At 48.0% G+C, this 20,460-nt stretch overlaps 2 protein-coding genes across 2 annotated transcripts in view; both read left to right on the forward strand.

Annotated features, from left to right (window-relative positions):
• Positions 1-20,460, forward strand: part of LOC136959955 (E3 ubiquitin-protein ligase TRIM39-like) — a 177,950-nt gene that overhangs the window by 134,666 nt on the left and 22,824 nt on the right. The gene's annotated exons all lie outside the window — the stretch shown is intronic.
• On the forward strand, positions 18,169-19,230 carry tmem229a (transmembrane protein 229A). Its single transcript, XM_067254828.1, has one exon. The coding sequence runs from the start codon at positions 18,169-18,171 to the stop codon at positions 19,228-19,230; it is 1,062 nt and encodes a 353-aa protein (XP_067110929.1).

Genomic DNA, 20,460 nt, shown 5'->3' on the forward strand with positions numbered 1-20,460 from the left:
AGGTTACCCAGGTTACAAGTGTGTCAGGAGGAGGTTACCCAGGTTACGGGTATGTCTGGAGGCATGATAGCAAAGCTGCTCCTTCTCACTGGCCTCTTCATCAGCAATTTCTTACCCAATGTCATTTACTGACTGACTTCCGTATTAATTGCGTAAGCAAGATACCACAATTTTTCTTATGTTGTGTTAGATAGTTGCGGCACACTATACACCAGAAACTTGGTTGGCACCCCGGAGCGTTAGCTTGTACGCTAAACCTAACCAATATGCTTGTATGAAGATCTACAAAAGACGACAAGAAAAGAGAAGCAGGTAGGGTCAGCATCTGGCAGGCAGAAACAACCTTGCTTCCTCTCGGTGTTCCAGAGTATTCTTCCAAACACGGATAGCACTGCTCGGAGTCAGACAGACCAAACCGAGGCAGACAGAAAATGCTCGTCGCCCCGTATCTCTCCCAACATCATCATAAACTTTATTTCACACTTACTCAGTCCATAGATTACAAAACAACATACAGACAAACATATAATAAAATCACGAGGTACATCATTTTCTGAGGAGGCTCAGACGCGAGTGAGTCCACATATTAGAAAAGCATCGCACTGAACTTAGTGCCGGATTGGTCAGTACCAGGATGATACTGTTCATAGAGGTTGTAAGTCTGCACATGCAGCTATACATGAGTCTCCGCAGCACTGCAGGGCAGGTGGGCACATCCACATTAACAAACATTTGTCTTGCACTGCTACATCGCGGTACACTTAGCAGCATCCGCAAGCCATCATTATAGGCAACATTCAGTCTGTGCATACTACTCTTTTTGTAGTGCCTCCACAAATGGGCAGTATACATGGGGTACAGTATGCGTTGAAAAGTTTGGTCTTAACTGGTGGTGAGCATGCACCAAACTTTCGGAACAGCATACTGTATTAGCTTGTCCATAGAGCATTTGACACTGTCTACATCAGAAATGTCAGACGGTATTTCTTCATTGCTAACAAAATGTCATTGCCTCGGACTACGGAGGCCAAGGCTGTCTCCTTGTCTGGTATGTCACACAACAGGAGCAGCGGTCTATTCCGGCTTCAAAAAGGTGTCGGCGAGAGAGGTCAGTTACTCTTTTGACCGAAGGACACATGGCTGCTGACAGAAAGAGAGAGGGGGGGGGGACTGAAGAGGAAGAGATAAAGAGGTATATAGAGAAATATGAAGTGGAAAGAAGTAGTAGAATGAGAGGGGGTCAGGGTAGAGTGAAATAAATGGTTAGAGAATGGTATGGAGTGGAGCTTGAAGAAAAAAGAGAGTGAGAGAAATAATCAAGAAAGAATAAGCATCCTTCTGGTGTTCAGACTGGTGTGAAATGTGTGAATGTGTTGTGTATTGTTCAGTGGTAGAGCATTGGACTGCAGATCAAGAGATCCCTGCGATCCCCTCTTTCTGTCACTTTGGAAAAAGGTTTTGGCTAAATGAATGAGTTGTGTTATTAGAATCAAAACAGTCTGACAGTGGACGGATTGAATCACTCCTGACACACCCATAACCTGGAAACCTACTCTGTGAATGACAGGTCTTTCTTTGATGTTTGGTTATCGTGTTTGAGACTTACATTGCAAATGGAAAATGACAAATTTGCAAATGACACTGCCACTGCAACAACAGCAGGACATGTGTTTAAAAATAGAGTGGAAGAATGACGCTCTCTCTCTCTCTCTCTCTCTCTCTCTCTCTCTCTCTCTCTCTCTCTCTCTCTCTCTCTCTCTCTCTCTCTCAGAGCCTGCAGGCAGTGTTGGCCTGCCCCAGAAGGATGTTTGCAGTTTGTCTTGTTTGTGTTCTCCTCTCTCTAAAAAGATGCTTTCTGACTCACCTGACAGGTCTCTCTCTGTCTCTCTCTGTCTCTCTCTCTCTGTCTCTCTGTCTCTTTCTTTCTCTGTCTCTCTCTGTCTCTCGCTCTCTCTGTCTCTCTCTCTGTCTCTCTCTGTCTCTCTCTATCTCTGTCTCTCTCTCTCACTATCTTCCTTATCCTCCCACCCTTCTTCCCTCTCTCTTTTCCTCTCTCTTCCTCTGGTGCTCTTTATCTAAACACAGCCACCTTCTCCTGCCTTTCACCCTCCTCCTCCTTTGCATCCTCCCTGTCTTTGTGGGGCTTAGTCCAATCTGCAGGTATCTGTTCCTGATTTGTGGTGGCACAGGAAATGGGATTACCTCACTTCCTGTGTGACTGTGTGTATGGATGGGCGCGTCCCAGCGCAAGCTGCAGCAGCAGACAGTGAGACGGTCATCCATTTTTAATGAGGTGTCGGTGCAGACAGCTCGACCCAGTATTCCTGGGCTTGTGTGGGTGGCCCCATTCCGCGGAGAATGATACAAGACTTTCCAAGCCAAGCCCAGCCAAGCCCTCCCCCCACCCACCCATCTAAATTGAGTCATTTCCATGCTTGATATTGTCACACACACACGCAGTGTCCGCACGCACGATCACGCGGGTACACTCAGACAGATGCACGTGGTCTCGCACACAAACGCACACAGAAACTCCCACACACACACAGACACACACACTCTGAACTCTCCATGCCTTTCCCAGAGGGCTCTGTTTGGGACTCCGATGGGGCAGGATTGGCCAGCCTTGTCCTCACTGCTGATTCTGCTGTGCACTGGACTGTCTGGATGTGAGCTGAGAGCAATAGAGGTCAGTCTCCACACACACACTCACACACATCTCAGGTCCATGTATGGGAATACATGACACACACATACAGTATACACACACACGACCACCCCCCCCCCCCCCCACACACACACACTCAGGTCCATGTATACACACATAGATTAGCATGCAGAGCGGTGATGCTAGCACACAAGGTCGCGCATGTTTATTCTCCTTCACATTCGCGAATAAACATATTTTCTGTATTTACCAACCCTGCCCCCCACATCTCGCCCCGCACGGCCTCCATACCCTGCTGTCAGTACTAAGGTGCATCCCATGTAGGCCGCCGGCAGGGAACATTTGGTGGAGGGGCCGGGGGGTAATCTGTGGGTGCATGAGTCAGTGCTGTGACAGTATATATATATATTATTTTTTTTAATTTGGGTGTGGGGGGGGGGGGGGGGGGGGGTGGTCTGTGAGTCACTGTTGCATCAGGCTCTGTGTCGATGGGGGTGGGGGGTATGTCAACTGTAGCGAGCAGTCCTCGTTCTCATGGCCACCACTGTGGGCGGGCTGTGTGTCTGAAACCATGGAGACAGGCTTGAGATTGGCTCCCCTGAGAAAAGGGGGCCGGCATCAGAGACTGGCAGTAGATGCTAAGACGGGTTGTCGGACAAACACACACACATTCACACATTCACCCTCAGACACGAATTTGGATAAGCACACTTTTTCAAGCACAAGCAATCACGTTCAGATGCATCGCATACACTCACTCATACGAACAGACAGACACTCAAATGTTAACATGTGCACGAAAGCAAGCAACAGCTTGCACACACATGCACCAACTCACACAGAAGCACCCAAATGCACAGAATGTTCTCAGTTTATACAGAATTCATTGTTAGGAGATCCACAGATGTGGATCCTTTGAAGCAATAGGGCAAAAACAGACACACAGTGCTATTTCCTATCCAGAGAATCGATCAATCGCCAACCAGTCTCAGATCAATGAAGACAAATGTGATTCTCATGTTCTCCGAGTTTGAAGCCAGTCACGTGTTGAGGTTTGCCAGGCACCAGGTGTGAACAGGGGAAACCTACGTGCGTATGGGGGGAGTGAGGCTGTGCGTGTGGGGGGAGGGAGGCTGTGTGTGTGTGTGGGGCGGGGGGGATTGGGGTTGAAGAAGGGAAGAGAGGAAGAGGAAAGGAAAGAACAAGTGGGATGAGACAGCCCTAGTGCCAAACACGCCACAGGGCTCTGACAGAATGCTCTTTGTGTGCATCTGAGTGAGTGTTTGTGCTGGCGGCATGGTGAGGGGGCAAGCCCTGAGCCGGTCAGGGGTCGGAGGGGTGAGCTGTGTTTCTGTATGTTTGTCTAGTGGTTGGTGGGATGTGTGTGTGTTTGTCTGGGGGCGGGTGGGTTGTGTGTGTGTGTGTGTGTGCGTGTTTCTGGGGGTGGGTTGTGTGTGTGTGTGTGTTTTGGGGGGTGGGTGGGTTGTGTGTGTGTGTGTGTTTTGGGGGGTGGGTGGGTTGTGTGTGTGTTTCTGGGGGTGGGTGGGTTGTGTGTGTGTGTGTTTCTGGGGGTGGGTGGGTTGTGTGTGTGTGTGTTCCTGGGGGTGGGTGGGTTGTGTGTGTATGTGTGTTTCTGGGGGTGGGTGGGTTGTGTGTGTATGTGTGTTTCTGGGGGTGGGTTGTGTGTGTGTGTGTTTCTGGGGGTGGGTGGGTTGTGTGTGTGCCTGTCTGTGACACTAATTGGGGTCCAGTAAATCTGAAGTTTATAGAGATAGAGGTTATGATAGGTTCACAGTCTGGAGAAAAGACTGTAATTCTGTTATAAGGAAAGAAGCAAGAGAGAGGGAGAGAAAATAGTAAAGAGTTGTCCCACCATTGGGGGTTTGGGAGTAGGGTAAGGCAGAATGTGTCAACGGAAAGTCTAAAGACAGTCAGACTAAGTAAAACCTATCTCTGGTAGTGACCTAATTCTGACGACCAGACGACGTTGTTCTCGAACGTGAAGGGAACGTTTCCTTTCTGATTACAGATCGTCTCCAAACGACTTTCATTCAATTGGAGAGAACAGCGCACATATCCTCTTTTACTGTTAGAAGAAAAACGCTTTGTGACCAGTGACCGATGAGTTGGAAAGTGGCCTGGAGTTTCTCCGAGTGTGCCCCCACAGTGGAGCAAAGGCTCCTCGATGGCAGTCGGAGACAAAGGATTTGATTTGCGTCATTCTCAGAGTCACATGCCAGCACTGGAACAGTGGCCGCTGTGTGAGCATGTGTTCCCTTCGTGGGAGAAGGTCCAAACCGACCAGCGGCCGCACAGACAGGCACACACATGCAGTACAAACAAACACTCGGAAGGCACACACAAATGTGCACTTAGATACACACACAAACACACCACACAAACACAAACAGGAAGGAAGGAAGGAAGGAAGGAAGGAAGGAAGGAAGGAAGGAAGGAAGGAAGGAAGGAAGGAAGGAAGGAAGGAAGGAAGGAAGGAAGGAAGGGAGGAGAACTGCCAAGCTCTTTCAGGAGTAGGTCATACCTACTCTATCACAGACTACAGCCATATTATAGCAGGAACAGGCTTTGTCCTGGTGGTTTGTGAAGGAGTGAATGGGTTGACACAGGGTTAATGTGTGTGTGTGTGTGTGTGTGTACGGGTGTATGTGTGTGCACAAGTGATTAAATGGAAGACACACACATTCTAACCACCTTGGAATGAGAAATGGCACCCAGGAAAATAAGCACTTTCATCAATCTTTTCAAAATATGATTCCGGCCATGTTCCATATCCTCTTGTGCAAAATTTCTTTCCAGTTCCATTTTCTGCCCTTCGATTCAACCTGGATGAGGCCAAATACTGCTTATGCATATAAAAACAACAAGCTTCCTGTCAGTACAAGATGTTGTCCTTCCCAAACATGTGCTGCCTGTGGCTTTCTAACGCGTCAACCTGTCTCAAAAGGACTCTCTCTGGTCCCTACTCTTGACTGTGAAGCATTCATCCGCACAGTACAGCACACACAGCGCTATTTCAGCTGGATTACACGTCTCTCATTAGAATACTGCCTCTGCGCTAGCATATGTAGCCCCCATATGTTCAGCCTTGAAGGTGAAGGAGCTAGCCAGCCGCTACGCTAGCTTTTGACACGATTTACAGTGAAAGCAATTAAAAAAGTACATCTGTGAACATAAGAATGGTTTCGGAGGACTATGAAGAGTGAATAATTCAAACCAGGTTTCGTATAAATGGGGGACTCACACTATTTTGCAGCTGAGTGGCTCTTGAATGTCACGCTTATTGCTAAAGGTCAGATTTCCATTGTATCCTTTGGGGACAGTTATTAGACTTTTCATTAAAGACATAGTATCCATGTCCGCCACTTTGCAGACATGGAGAAAAGATGCTGGATATATGACCTATTCTTCTAAGGTTACGGAAGTGTGTGTATGAGAGGGAGAGAGAGAGAGAGAGAGAGAGAGAGAGAGAGAGAGAGAGAGAGAGAGAGAGAGAGAGAGAGAGAGAGAGAGAGAGGGAGAATGGGAGGGAGGGAGTGAGCGAAACAGAGGGAGAAAGGGAGAGTGAGAAAGGAATAGAGCCAGAGAGAGAGAGAGACAGGCAGGAGAGGGCGAGGGAGATGGAGGAGCGAAAGAGAGACAGCGAGAGAGAAGGAGAAAGAGAGAAAGAGAGAGAAACAGACAGGACAAAGAGAGACGAATAGAGAGAGACAAAAAACGAAAGAGTGCTGCAGTCGGTTGTGGTATCTCCACCTCGATAATTATATGAAAATGTCTTCAATCTCACTGCATTTATGACGAGCCATCACATTCATATTTCTGTCATTGCCATAGTAACCAAAAGGTCTTCTCTGAATATCATTCCATGGATGTTCAGAGAGAACAACTCCGGTCTTATCTCCTGTCATCTGATCTGTTTAAAGACCTCTCAGTGTGTATGTGTGTGGGCCCAGTGTGTGCGTGTACGTGTGCGCGCGTAGCTGCACATCCGTGTGCAGGAACACAGTCGTGTGTGCAGTGTATGTATGCATATTTGTGTGTTGTTCAACGGGATTGTTTAGTTGACAAGTTTACGTGAGGCATTGTGCTTTTCTCCTGGTGTAGATCCTGTCCATGTTGTGAAGTATATTTTTGTGTACTTGCGATCGGTATAAATTGCACCCACCCACTTTTTCCTGATGTTATACTATTACTACTATTACTACTACTACTATTACCTACTATTTTCACTCAAAATTATTTAATTTTCCAAGCCAAAATATTGTTTCGTTTTTTTGTACACAGACATTGGACATCAACCGGCAGCTGCAGATTTCCAGCCTCAAACGTCGTCAGCGATTTGGAGGTTTCATGTGTGCCTGCGTGTGTGTGTGCCTCCACCCTCTCCTACCCCATCACCGGGCTGAGGTGAGACAACAAACAGCAGAGAATTCTCACCCAGGGAGCCTGCTGTTGCTGTTGCTAGGTGGAGCTGATAGATGGATCTTTTCAAGCGAAGCGAAGGTTTTTTGCCGCGCTGGAATAGCGCCTCGGCACCCCCGCCGACACGAGCACACTGAGGCTGAGAGAGGCTGAGAGAGGTTGAGAGAGGCTGAGGCCCAGAGAGGATGAGAGAAGAGTTGAAGAGAACCCGTTCCACCCACACGGACTGGAGAGGTTGATAATGAAAGACGGACAAGGAAGGCCGGACAACAAAGAGCCGAGTTTAAAGGGGGGGGGGCCAAGGCTGTAGCCTCCTACTGGTGTGAGTCATCACAGCACTCTGTTCTCACTCTGTGTTCCCGAGGGAGCTATACAGTGGCACACACACTGACACGCACACACAGTTACACATACACACGCGCACACAAGGCCACAGGGAGTTCACCATGGCAACGGAGAGAGGAGGGCAATGGGACGTTGTCTCAGGCTGACACAGGTGGGGAAACAGATAACACACTTGTCCCTCCCTCTCTCTCTCTCTCTCTCTCTCTCTCTCTCTCTCTCTCTCTCTCGATCTCTCTGTCTCTCTATGTCTTCTTAGGAGCTTCTTAGGAGCGTTCTAGAGCGCTCTTAGAACGCTCCTAAGAAGCTCTTGGCGTTAAGAGCTTCTTAACGAATCTGGGAAACCCGGCCCCTTGTTTGTGAGATTGTGTGTTGTGTGACACTGAGACCTTGGTGTGCAACTTGTTTTATCTTATATAGACTCTATACCAGACCCAATACTATACCCTACACTACACCTTACACCAGTCCGACACCAAACCCTACACCAGTCCTACACCAAACCCTATTCTATACCCTACACTACACCTTACACCAGTCCGACACCAAACCCTACACCAGTCCTACACCAAACCCTATTCTATACCCTACAATACACCTTACACCAGTCCTACACCAAACCCTACACCAAACCCTACACCTAACCTTATTCTATACCCTACACTACACCAGTCCTACACCAAACCTTACACCAGTCCTACACCAAACCCTCCACCAAACCCTATTCTATACCCTACACTACACCTTACACCAGTCTTACACCATACCCTACTACACCATACCCTTCACCAAACCCCACACCAAACCCTACACCATACTCTTCACCAAACCCTACACCCAACCCTACACCAAACCCTACACCAGTCCTACACTATACCCTACACCAAAACCTCCACCAGTCCTACACTTTACCCTACACCAGTCTTACACCATACCCTACACCAAACCTTACACCATACCGTACACCTAACCCTACACTATACCTTACACCATATCCTACACCAAACCCTACACCTAACCCTACACTATACCCTACATCATACCCTACACCGAACCCTACACCAGACCCCATACTATCCCCTACCTACACTACACATTTCCGGTTACCCTCACCCTTGCCCCAATTCTACATGTTATTTCTGTCAGGGAGATTCGAGAGGGTAATAGAGTGGAGCTATTACTAACAGAGAATGAGTCTGGAAGATGTGGGTCACCTTTTAATCAGCTGGTGTCCATGCCAACCAATGGCTGCATTACCCTGGCCAATGCCCACTCATTGGCATCGTATTAAACTAGGATTAGCATAACTGATGAGTCAATCAGATTCCATCACCATGGGTTAGCCCCGGTCATGGGATTTGCATATGCATGAGGTGTGAATATAGTGATTAAGCGTATGAAGGTGGTTTTGAAAATGAGATAGCAGACAATGGACAAGATCATGAATGGAAGTAGGGGAGGATTTTATCCGTTCAAACATTCCTGTTGCAGGATAGAGGAAATAAGAGGAGGAGAGGATTTGGGGTATGAGGTGAGCTGACGTCAGTGTGACTGCGTGCCCTGGAGAGGCCTTTATCTAGGGATGACTGGGGATGAGAGGCAAGCCATGACAGGAACCGACATAGCCTTCTTGATAAGGTCGATCTTCCGGACTGCCTTCTTCGGATTGATTCGTTTTCTCAAGTCTTTCTCTTCCTTCCACTCCCTGTCTCACTTTTGTTTGCTTGCTTGTTCCTTCCTGCCTTCTTTCCTTTCCTCCCACCTCCCTTCCTTCCTGTCAGCCTACCTGCCTACTTTCCTTCCTTCTCTCTGTCCTTCCTTCCTTCCATCCTTCCTATCTTCCACTCAGTGTGATAGACTGAGCCTGCAGAGTTGAAATAGAATCATTGTCTCCTCTGTTTCATAGAACAATAATCCCTTCAATAACCTCAAGAAAAACAAAGACCACTTGCCCAAAACAAAAAGGTTCTTTCCCGCTCATTGGTCCCCTCACAGGACTTTTCTGGATGTTGTACTTTCATTTGGAATAGTCTGGGATTACTCAATAATACATATATCTGAAAATGTACAGATAGAAGGCTTGCTAACAATGACTTTTTTTCCATTCTCATTTATTAATGTCTGAGCGATAGAAAAGAGAAAGGAAGAGACTCAGGAGGAGAGAATGTTTTAATTTCCTTTTAGCTGTTGGGGACTGATACAAAGTGACAGTGGGAGCAGGTCTGTGTGTCTCTGGGACGGGCACAGGGAGTGGTCACGATGTGTTCATGTGTGTGCGCGCGTCTTTGTGTGCGTCACAGATAGAGGAAGAGAGAGAGGGAGAGAGAGAAAGAGAGAGAGAGAGATAGAGAGAGAGAGAGAGAGAGAGAGAGAGAGAGAGAGAGAGAGAGAGAGAGAGAGAAGAGAGAGTGAGCGGCTGAATTATTCACACACCGACAAGGGCACAGTCAGTAAACACTAAGCCCGATGAGAGATGCGTCCTCATGCACACACAGAAACACACACTCACTCACGCTGAAACACACAAGCTCCCTGCGGAGCCACCGTAGCCACTGTTGAAGCCTCCTGTGGGTCTCAGCAGCAGATGGAAGGAGAAGTGTGTCAGTAGGTCAACCAGCGGCGGCCATCTTGAACCAGGATGACAAAGATAACAGCCAGCAATCATCTGGCAGCAGAAGGAAATGGACTGCATAATCTTAAATAGATTTTTTGTGTTAATTTCCAATTTCAGATAATAGTTTGCATTTTTCGTCCCGACAGGCACAATTGTTTCAGTAAGAGTTCATGGTTGTTGGTTTTGTTCTGTGTCTTCCAAAGAACACATTTGGAAGGGAATAGTATCATGGAGTTGTTTTATTAGCCTCTGTCACCTGTAGAGATGGAATGCACCCTGTGGAAATTAAAGGTTGGATTATGCAAATCCAAATTGAACTGTGCGGAAAAACGGCTTGGCCCAGTGACCCCATCATCTCCCACAGAAGCACACACACACACACACACACTCACACACACACACACACTCACACACACACTGAAACATTGTAACACTGACACACACACTCCACACTATCAACAAACCCCATTTCCCCAGCACTGTGTGTGTGTAAGTGTGTGTTGATGTGTGTGTGTGTGTGTGTGTTTATCCCCTACCCACAGGCCCTGTGTGAGCTGCATAGCAATCCAGCCATTACAAATGTGCCCCTGATTACCATAAACTCACAGACAGCAGGCTAGTCCAGCACTCCTGCAGTCGTACAGATGGGCCACAGTTAACTCTTTTTGTTAGCAGAAACGTTCACTGAGAGACATTGTGAACATCTCTCATAATAAGGACCTCGGGGTGACTAAGTGCCTGGGGTTGGAAAAGCGGAGTCTCGGCTGCTGTGAAGATGAAGCTAAAGCCAATTTCCAGCTGTGGCCAAATGACTGACTGGATTGTGTGGGTGTGTGGGTAGGGGTGTTGTCTGTCTGTGTGTTAGGTTGGTGTTATTGTGCATGTTTTGTGTGTGTGTGTATTTTATTCTTGTGTTCGTGTGCATGTGTGTGTGTGTGTTCAATTATTTGGTGGGTGTGTTTGTGGGTTCATACTTAGGTGTGTGTGTGTGTATCCAATCAATGTCTATGGATAGAGAGGTAGAGAGCAGAGCGAAGGCTTCAATACTGGATCATAGAGAACTCTGTGTTCAGTTTTCTTCTGTTCTCTCCTCTGTTCTCCACAGAACACAGCTGCTTCTCCGGCCTTCTCCCAGGCTTGGTTCTCCAAGGTTCTACATCTGCACTCAACTCTCTCTCTGTCCGCTTTTGTTTTTCTTTTTATGTTCTCCTCTCTCTAAAAAGATGCTTTCTGACTCATCCGACATCTCTCTCTCTATCTCTCTCTCTCTCTCTCTCTCTCTCTCTCTCTCTCTCTCTCTCTCTCTCTCTCTCTCTCTCTCTCTGTAATTAGGGAGATGACAGGGAGACTTGTAAAAGATCCTACATCCTCCCTAGCACCTGTCTGCCTCGGCACGTTTTCCGCGCACTGACAGACGGAATGCCGGACAGACGTGTGACGGCCCGGCTTGATGTGAAATTGCCTCTAATGGCCTGACATTAGCCTGACGTTCCCCTGACATTAGCCTGACGTTCCCCTGACATTTAACCGAAGAAGGCTCAGTGAGCTGTGTGTGTGTGTGTGAGGCATATTTGCACGTTTGCTGAATGCTTTGCACGTTTGCTGAATGCGTATACAATTGTGTGCGTGTGAGAGTATGTGAGTATGTGTGTGACGTAAACACGTCAGCATGGAGCTCAGTTGGCATAAACAGACAAGCAGGACTGGGTGATGGGGACGGGGAGTCAAAGGGTGTGTATGTGCGTTTAGTTGGTTTCTGTGTGTGTATTTGTGCGTGTGTGTGAACAGCATCAGGGCAGCAGATGTGCTTGCAGCTCGCCACTCTTCCTGGTTCCCCCGGTTACGGCTCTTGACTTTGACCAGCAACGAGGGAAAGGACATCCCTGCTGTCTCCCTGCAGCTCATCATACCACACACCCAGCACTGAGTCCAGCACTGAGCCCAACACTGGGCTCAACACTGAGCTCAACTCTGACCCCCAACTCTGACCCTCAACTCTGACCCCCAACTCTGACCCTCAACTCTGACGCCCAACTCTGACCCCCAACACTGACCCCAACTCTGACGCCCAACTCTGACCCCAACTCTGACCCCAACTCTGACCCCCAACACTGACCCCCAACACTGACCCCAACTCTGACTCCCAACACTGACCCCAACTCTGACCTCCAACACTGACCCCCAACTCTGACCCCCAACTCTGACCCCCAACTCTGACCCCCAACACTGACCCCAACACTGACCCCCAACACTGACCCCCAACACTGACCCCCAACACTGACCCCCAACACTGACCCCCAACATGGACCCCCAAGACTGACCCCAAGACTGACCCCCAAGTCTGACCCCAACTCTGACCCCAACTCTGACCCCCAACACTGACCCCCAACACGGACCCCCAACACTGATCCCAACACTGACCCCCAAGTCTGACCCCAACTCTGACCCCCAACACTGACCCCCAACTCTGACCCCAACACTGACCCCAACACTGACCATGATCCGTCTCTTCTCCTGTTCCTGCATATTCAGACTGAGGGCCACTCTGGGTCTCCGTGTTTCTCCAGAGTGCTGAGACACCTCGACTCAGACGCTGGGCTCAGTTTAGAGAGTCTGTACAGGCCATACACTTGTCTATAGTGAGGTGTAGCATACGTCAGCCTCATGGCCAATCACTCTCCTTCCATTTCTGTTTCGAAACACAATTTCTGTCTCGTTCGCTCTCTACTCTCCCTATTCCTCCTTCTTATCCATTCCACAGTACGGATCATCTGTTTATCCACAGCAAAGATCATTACCCCTCTCCCCCAGAGAACCTGGAGAGTGTAACCCGACCCCCAGTCACTGTTGTGGAGGCCCTGTGGTAGCTAACCACCCACTGCTAGCTACTAATACTGGAGCTACGATTTAGTAACCACTCCAACCCCCACCCTACAGCATATGACAGGGTCATCATGACCTAACATGCAACACGGTGGAGCGACCTTCCGGAGGATGGCTTTAGCGCTGACAGGCTACCATTAAGAGACAAGGGGGAGGTGTGATGGTGTGGAATGAGTGAAGGTCAGACGAAGGACGAAGAGGAAGTGCATGCTATTGGACGCGCAGAATTAGCCCATCTGGAAGGCTTTTCTTCATGGTTCGGCAAGGGGTGCTCCGATAGTGTTTGTTTTTAAGCGTGTGTGTGTGTCTCTGTATGTGTGTACATGCATGTGTGTGTGCATCTGTACACGCGCGTGTACTGTGTGTGTGTGTGTGTGCACGCATGTTGCTCAGCCATAACCTCTCATCAACCTGCCTTGTTACCTTTACAACCAACCCACTCACACACGCAATCAAACGCACGGATGTGAAATAGTCAGCAAGCTTTTCTCCGAGTCTCAAACACAGTCGCCTGGGGAGCTCATTACAACCAAAAGAGTTTGGTTAACTTTGAGACAATTCTATTGTGAGAAGAAAGGGAATGGCTCTATTAGAGGATGCGACATCTCAATCTTGTGGCTCGTGCAACATGTAAATTGGCGTGGGAACGAGAATGCACGTCACTCATACAAAGCCACGGCAGGATGTGCAGAATCCGGAAAGCTCCGTTGTATAATGTCAGAGCTATTCAAATTTGAATGGAGTGTAGATGAGGGACGGCTCTGACCGCAGAAGTCAGGTAGTGATTTGAACCCCTGGCTGGTTAGGGGAAGGATTAGGGACGGGCTACATGCTACAAAAGCGAACATGTCACTCCTGTCAAATGTTGACAGAATTCGCTTCCACCTCTGTGGAAGCGAATTCATGATAAAGTTTCTTGCTCATCTAGCTCATCTCTTAGTGTATCACCAATGCTAGGCAGGTTGGCTCAAACTCACTACTCAAGGCAGAGTTCAAAATCAAAGGTCTTTACTTTGGTACATGGGGATGCAGTCAAAGAAGAAAGCAAACAATCCAACAAGGAAAAGGCTAGAAGCGTAGTCCGAGAAACGATGCAGGGGTCAGTAAGCCAGAACAACAAACAGCAAGACAATGCTGGGCCGCTAGACACAAGGGTAAGAACTGGCCGAGAGGGACAGAAAAACAAGGGCTATATACACTGGGGCTTCATTAATGGGGCAGGTGAAATTGATCAAGGCCAGGGAAGATGATCACACAGGCAGATTAGGAGACTCTGAAATGAGAGTCGAGATGATTACATGAAAATACAACAGGAATAAGACATGACAACGAGCATATAACCAAGGGAGCAGGGCAGGATGTTACACTTAGCCGATGTCACCAAGGGACAAGAGGATGTTCGAAGCATTTAGAAGGTTACTGTGATTATTTCGGCTGGCGATGTGCATAGTGTCTCCAACAAAGATGTGTCTCTATGTATCCATAACGGGTCACTTCCCTTTTGTATCCTGATCGTAGAGTGGGATAGAGTGTCTGTACCAGGTACGTTCGGTTCTCTGTGTGGGTCGAGTGAACACGCCCACTGGCACCTGCTGATGCATTTCCTCTTCCTGCCTGGAGGAAGATGGAACCTAATTCTACAGTTCTCCTGTGTGTTCTCGAGAAAGAGAGAGAGAGAAAAAAAGAGTGAGTGAAAGAGAAAATGAGAAAGAAAGACATTGAGAGAAGGAGAAACAAGCCCCAATGATACAGAACCGCATGACTACAAGGCTCATACACTGTCCAACCCATCCATGACAGGCAGAGCCAATTAGAGCGTGACACCACGGTCACGCAGCATCATCCGTTTCCCGCAGCGACGCCGCCTTCGATCCACCTCACCTGCTAGGGGCCCGGCCTCCCAGGACGTATGCAGAATGACAAACACAAAATCCCAGGGACCTTTAAGCGTGCAGGAGACCACACCGATCCACCCTGTTTCTGTGTGTGAGTGTGTGTGTGGGGGTTGAAGAGTGGGGGTGGGGGTGGGAGGCTACCGGTGAAAGATTCAACCCATGAACGGTGCCTTGACCTTGGGGCAGGTGATGACTCAGAGCTGGGCCCCTTGGCTGGATGTTGCCCCTGGCCTGTCTAGAGAGGGAGAGAGACAGACAGGGGCCGGAGGCCAGCGAGCCACAGGTAGACACAGGGGAGCCACGAGAAACCAGCGCTAATTGGCTGACAAGGACCTCTTATGAGTTGATTATGAATGCACAAAGGGGGGGGGGGGGGGGGGGGGGGGGTAGCGGGGGATGGGAGGGAGCCTAGGGTCAGGCAGAGGAGAGAGGGGAGGATGGGAAAGGGGGAGGATGGGGAAGGGGGGGGGCGAGGAAGGCAAAGGCCGCGTAAGCCGAGGGGTTCAAAAGAGGGCGACATAACAGACAGACGAGCAACGGATGAGGACAGGTGTGGATGGGGGAAAGGGGGAGGAGGAAGGGAGGGGAGGGGAGGGAGCGAAGACAGGGGAGGAGAGGAGGGGAGGGGAGGGGAGGGGGCCTCAGCATGGGGCTCTCTGAGACCGGCCCTCACACAGTGAAGGCAAACAGAATTCCCTGATTAGGAGAAAAAAAAACTGTAAACAGGAGCCAGGATCCACGCACCAAAATTCTGCACTATCCCACAGACACATACATCGCGCACACATACACACACCAATGCTAGCCCATCCCCACTGTGTCTAAACAGACAATGGGTTGGTACAACCAATAAAGAGCTCAAATTGAAAGAAATGGCCTCTAGAATTACATTTATGAGCTTCTTGTTTTAAGTGTGTGACTGGGAGCCTGGGGGGGGGGGGGGGGGGTCGATTTATATTTATCTACAGTATTTGCCTCCATGTCCTGAGGAAGGTCAGATGCATCAGTCAAGCACCATGTAGCTTTCTATCATTTGTCAACTCCCCCAGCCTTTTATCAGGTTAGAGAGACACACGGGCTTCGGAAATATTAGCGGGAATTTGATTACAAAACCCATCATATCTTCACTGCTTTCTGTAGCCTAATGCCACTGATTACCTGGATTCCGTCTTTAGAACGTACGGTGTACTTAAGGATTAGAAACATGATTGAGTTCATCACGGTACAGACCTTATCTAGAGCAGGTATTGAATGAAAGAACCGTCTCTATGAATCACTGTGATTATGGGGAACAACACACAGTGATAAAACAGGGCACTGCCCAGCCTACAAGAAATAACGTGTCATCCTGCTGCCCTCTACTGGTCAAATCAGAGATGGCTAGAACGTGACGCGTACGTATTAAAATGCAATAATAAGGAATTATGAAATGGTAGGATTAACCAACCACAGCTCTCCATGTGGCTGCCTGTCTACCTGTCTATCTCCTTGCCTGCCAGTCGACCATTCTGCTTGCCTATGAACTTGTGTGTGTGTCTGTTTGAAAGGGTCTGGGGCCAGGGCCAGGGCCAAGGCAAGGGGCAAGGGGCAAGGGGCAAGGGGCAAGGGGCAAGGGGCAAGGGGCAAGGGGCAAGGGGCAAGGGGCAAGGGGCAAGGGGCAAGGGGCAAGGGGCAAGGGGCAAGGGGCAAGGGGCAAGGGGCAAGGGGCAAGGGGCAAGGGGCCAGGTGTCAGGTGTCAGGTGTCAGGTGTCAGGTGTCAGGTGTCAGGATCAGGTGTCTGGGTCTAGGTCTAGGTCTGCCATACTGGGTCAAGTCTTACTGCTAACAATAAGACTAATTGTTTATAAACAGAAGAAACACCCGAAGTGTTATCTCTTGGACCCGGACTTGACACAACACACACTTTCCAACACTCTCTGACACACAGATGTAGTCTCATACACACACTTAGCCACAAACTCCCAAACATAGATGGAAACATGGACATGGTCTCACGCACATACATTGGCACACACACACACTGGCGTAGAGGTGCGTAACACACACACATACACACAGCTCTGCCAATCAAACAATAACAACCTGCAGAACACAGAGTTCTCGGTCATTCCTGTCCTTAATCACACTGAGAGATACCCAGAGGGTCACACTGCCGTCACAGCCCACTCCGTGAGCTTCTTTTCTAGGCAGCATGGTGACACTCACCCACCCAGAACATCTCCTTATATGGAGGCAGAACCAGCCTTTTGGGAGGGTTACAGTTTGGGAAATTAGTCTGTAATTGGCACAAATGAGCTGAACCTTGCTGTGGTCAGCTATGTAGTTCAGTGGTGGACTGGGCATGGACTACAAACAGTCATATATAAATATATAATAAAACTATGGTTTGTCCAATGCTATGTTTAGATGCACGCATTTGGTGCATATTTCTTGTCACAACCCAAGAGCTGCATAGTCTGCCTTATGTAACCTAGAAACATCTCGAGTAACATCTATGTAACTTGTTTATCTGTGGACATGACTATCTGAGATGTTGTTGTTTTTTTACACTAGACGGTCCCTGAGAGAGAAATTAGGTTGGCCTTGTGGCTCATATGACGTCTCAGAAACGCTTATGTGAAAGGCCATGTTACCTTGGAAACTGTGAGAGCTTGTGCAGAGCCCTATCCAAAACACAGTCTGTCGCTGCTTTGTTAGAAAGATTTATTGATCTTTCTGAATCTGCACTTGAAGCTGCAGACCTGACCAGCATTGCCCAGTTATGACTTGGTTGTCCCTATAAGATTGTTTAAGGACATGGTCATCGTTTGAAGAAAGTGCCTTGGTGATTATAAAACTGTAGCCTACTCAAACTTTGAAAACCTCAGATCTACCATTATCATAAGGGTGGTGAAAAAACATGGAAGGGGTAAATATTCTGTTAACCGTTATTCAATTGTTCCATTACTCACACTTTGTTATTGCTATTCTTGCACCTACTTGCATGTACAAAACATTTTGCATCATTTATCGTCCAATAATAATTTAGGCAATAGGCTATTATGCCCTAGGCCTTCACAATGTACCTAATGATCGCTAATTAATAGCAGGTCATAAGACCGACCGCTGTTTATGAGCGCCGTTTACCAGTAGTTGTCAACCCCTTTTGCTTTATCACGCCCCCTCGCCCAGTTTTCTGGCTTTGGATTAGTCGCTGTCAGGTGCCAAACCTTCCGATCTGCGCTTAGACAGCCTGCCTTTCGGAGTGGCCGCACCGTTAATAGGCAAAAATGGACCAGCGAACCGATTAGTGCTATAATCACAGAATCACTCCGGGGAGAGTGATCATGGCTAGTCGGCGAAAAGACAACCATCGCATCCGCATCGGAGACAGTGGCGTCGACATAAAAACATCGCGGAAGCCGCGGCAACGGGATTCGTCAAGCGAGGCAGGGTACTCAACAGAATCAATGACGGATCTACCACAATGGATGCGCCTGTATTTCTATGGGATGCACGGTGTAACTCTGGACATCCTGCTGTCCTCTGTGCGCGGGTTTATAGGTAACCAAGACCCGAAACTATTTGGTTTCTCTTCTCCTTATCTGTGCATCATGCATTCGCTGACCCATTTTGTATTAGAGAAGGTCTATATGCAAAAGAGGTGTTTTCAGGGACGACCCGCTGTTTTTCATCTAGTTTTCTACCCCTCTGTTTATATCGGGCTGCAGATTCTGATTGGGAATATAAATACTCTGACTGAGCAGGTTAGAATGGTGTCGGCGTCGCAGCTCGCAGTTCACTACATTCTAGCGCTGTACTTCACCCAAGTGTTCCACAAGGGGCTGTCGCAGCTACAGTACGACGGCCCCAGCCAAAGCATCCCGGCTGATATTACTCAGGAGCCGCGGAGGTCGAACGGACTGCCTGGTGCTATGCGGTTCTTGTTTTTTGGAATGCACGGTTTTCTGGACGAGGTCTTGTTCACTTCAGTGTTTAACCTGGTGGAGAAATCCGACCGGACACTGAGCGGGCACACGTCCCTGTGGTCGTTTTTTATGTACGGGAGCTGCAGCTTCGTGGTGGAGAAGCTCTACCTGCACTTGCACTTCAAACGAGGCTGGGGAACTTGGAAGAGACTCCCAATCTACATATGCTTTATCTATACTTGGGAGTTCTGCTGGGGACTGGCTCTGCGTCAGTACGACGCTTGTTCGTGGGACTACTCGCACTACCCCTTCAATTTCATGGGTCTAATCACTCTACTGTACCTTCCCGGATGGGTCTGCCTTAGCCTCTATCAAGACGTCCTGTCCAACGTTCTGCTGCGAGTCAAGTGCAGCACCAAAGATGAGGAGAGGGACCCGGGCGCCGGTGTCAACGGACGCCTGCTGCTGAAAAATAAATGAATACACTAAATTGACAGGATATATGAAAAAGAAAATATAGCCTATCAGATAACCTTATCCCATAGTCCAATTCTATATGAATTAATAGCTACCGTTATAACGATATTAATGGTTGTCCATTGATTATTTAAGGACAAGGTCTTCGTTTGATAAGAGAAGGCCTTAAAGACTATGATGAGTGTAGCCTACTTACACTTAAAAATGTGTATTTCCTAAACGGAACAAATAGGTAGCTGTCAACAGCTTTAATCTGTGATACACTAAATATTGTCAGTCTGCTTGCTCAATCAAGGTGACACATCTAATCATTTCCTAATACAAACTGCCGTTTATAACTTGCTTGATTGAGTGATTCATTACTGCTGTAATATTCCTAATATTTCAATGTCAATGTTTTCTATTTTGAAGTCGGTCTATTTTGACAGCTAATAATGACTGAATGTAGCAGCCTTAGATATGCATGATAGCGTTTAACAAGAGATCGATAGCATGCTTTCAATTCATTTTTTGCATGATATTTCCTGACTGCTGATGTTTTTCCTTTTCGAGAAACGCATGACGAGTATAATTCGTTTGATATATACTGTACCGTGACAGGAAAGCAAGCGAGCAAATGACCGAGAGATGACTTTACTGTGAATCTTTAATGTACCGAATCTGTTTCGGAGTGCCTTTCTGAGCAACCTTGGGCCGACAGAAAAGAGCACCAAACTAGTTGTAGTGCAAGGCACTATCCTCCGTATTTCAGATGTGTGCAAAGGCGTCGACATGGAGGTCAATTGGAACTCACAAAGAAGGGTGCATGGACATTGATAAAGCAGCTGATAGCTGGTAATGGTTATCGTCTGCCTATGGTTGTGTGATTCTTGTTAGAATCCATAGAACGTGAGAACTGACAAAGGTAAAGGGGCAATTGTAGACCATGGGACATGACAGAAATGTCTAAAGTGACCAAAGATGATGGCTGACTCACTATGTTTTACAACTTGATCATTACACGTTTATAATCAGGATGTTATAGTCACTTTTAATTCATTATGACTAGGGCCCAGACTTGTCCAAGTTGGGTGATTCAGTCAATAAAATAAAATAAAACAGGCCCCATAAATGATGGTTGTTGGAAGAGTAAAAGTTTGGAAGGTGAGAGACTGCTGGTGTCTGATCTCTAGCCTGTCCACCAGTCCTTTAGGCTCTGCTTGAGACAATATGAGGACTGTCATTTCTCCAGTT

The sequence above is a fragment of the Osmerus mordax genome, chromosome 17 (genome assembly GCF_038355195.1).
Source record: "Osmerus mordax isolate fOsmMor3 chromosome 17, fOsmMor3.pri, whole genome shotgun sequence".
NCBI lineage: Eukaryota > Metazoa > Chordata > Actinopteri > Osmeriformes > Osmeridae > Osmerus > Osmerus mordax.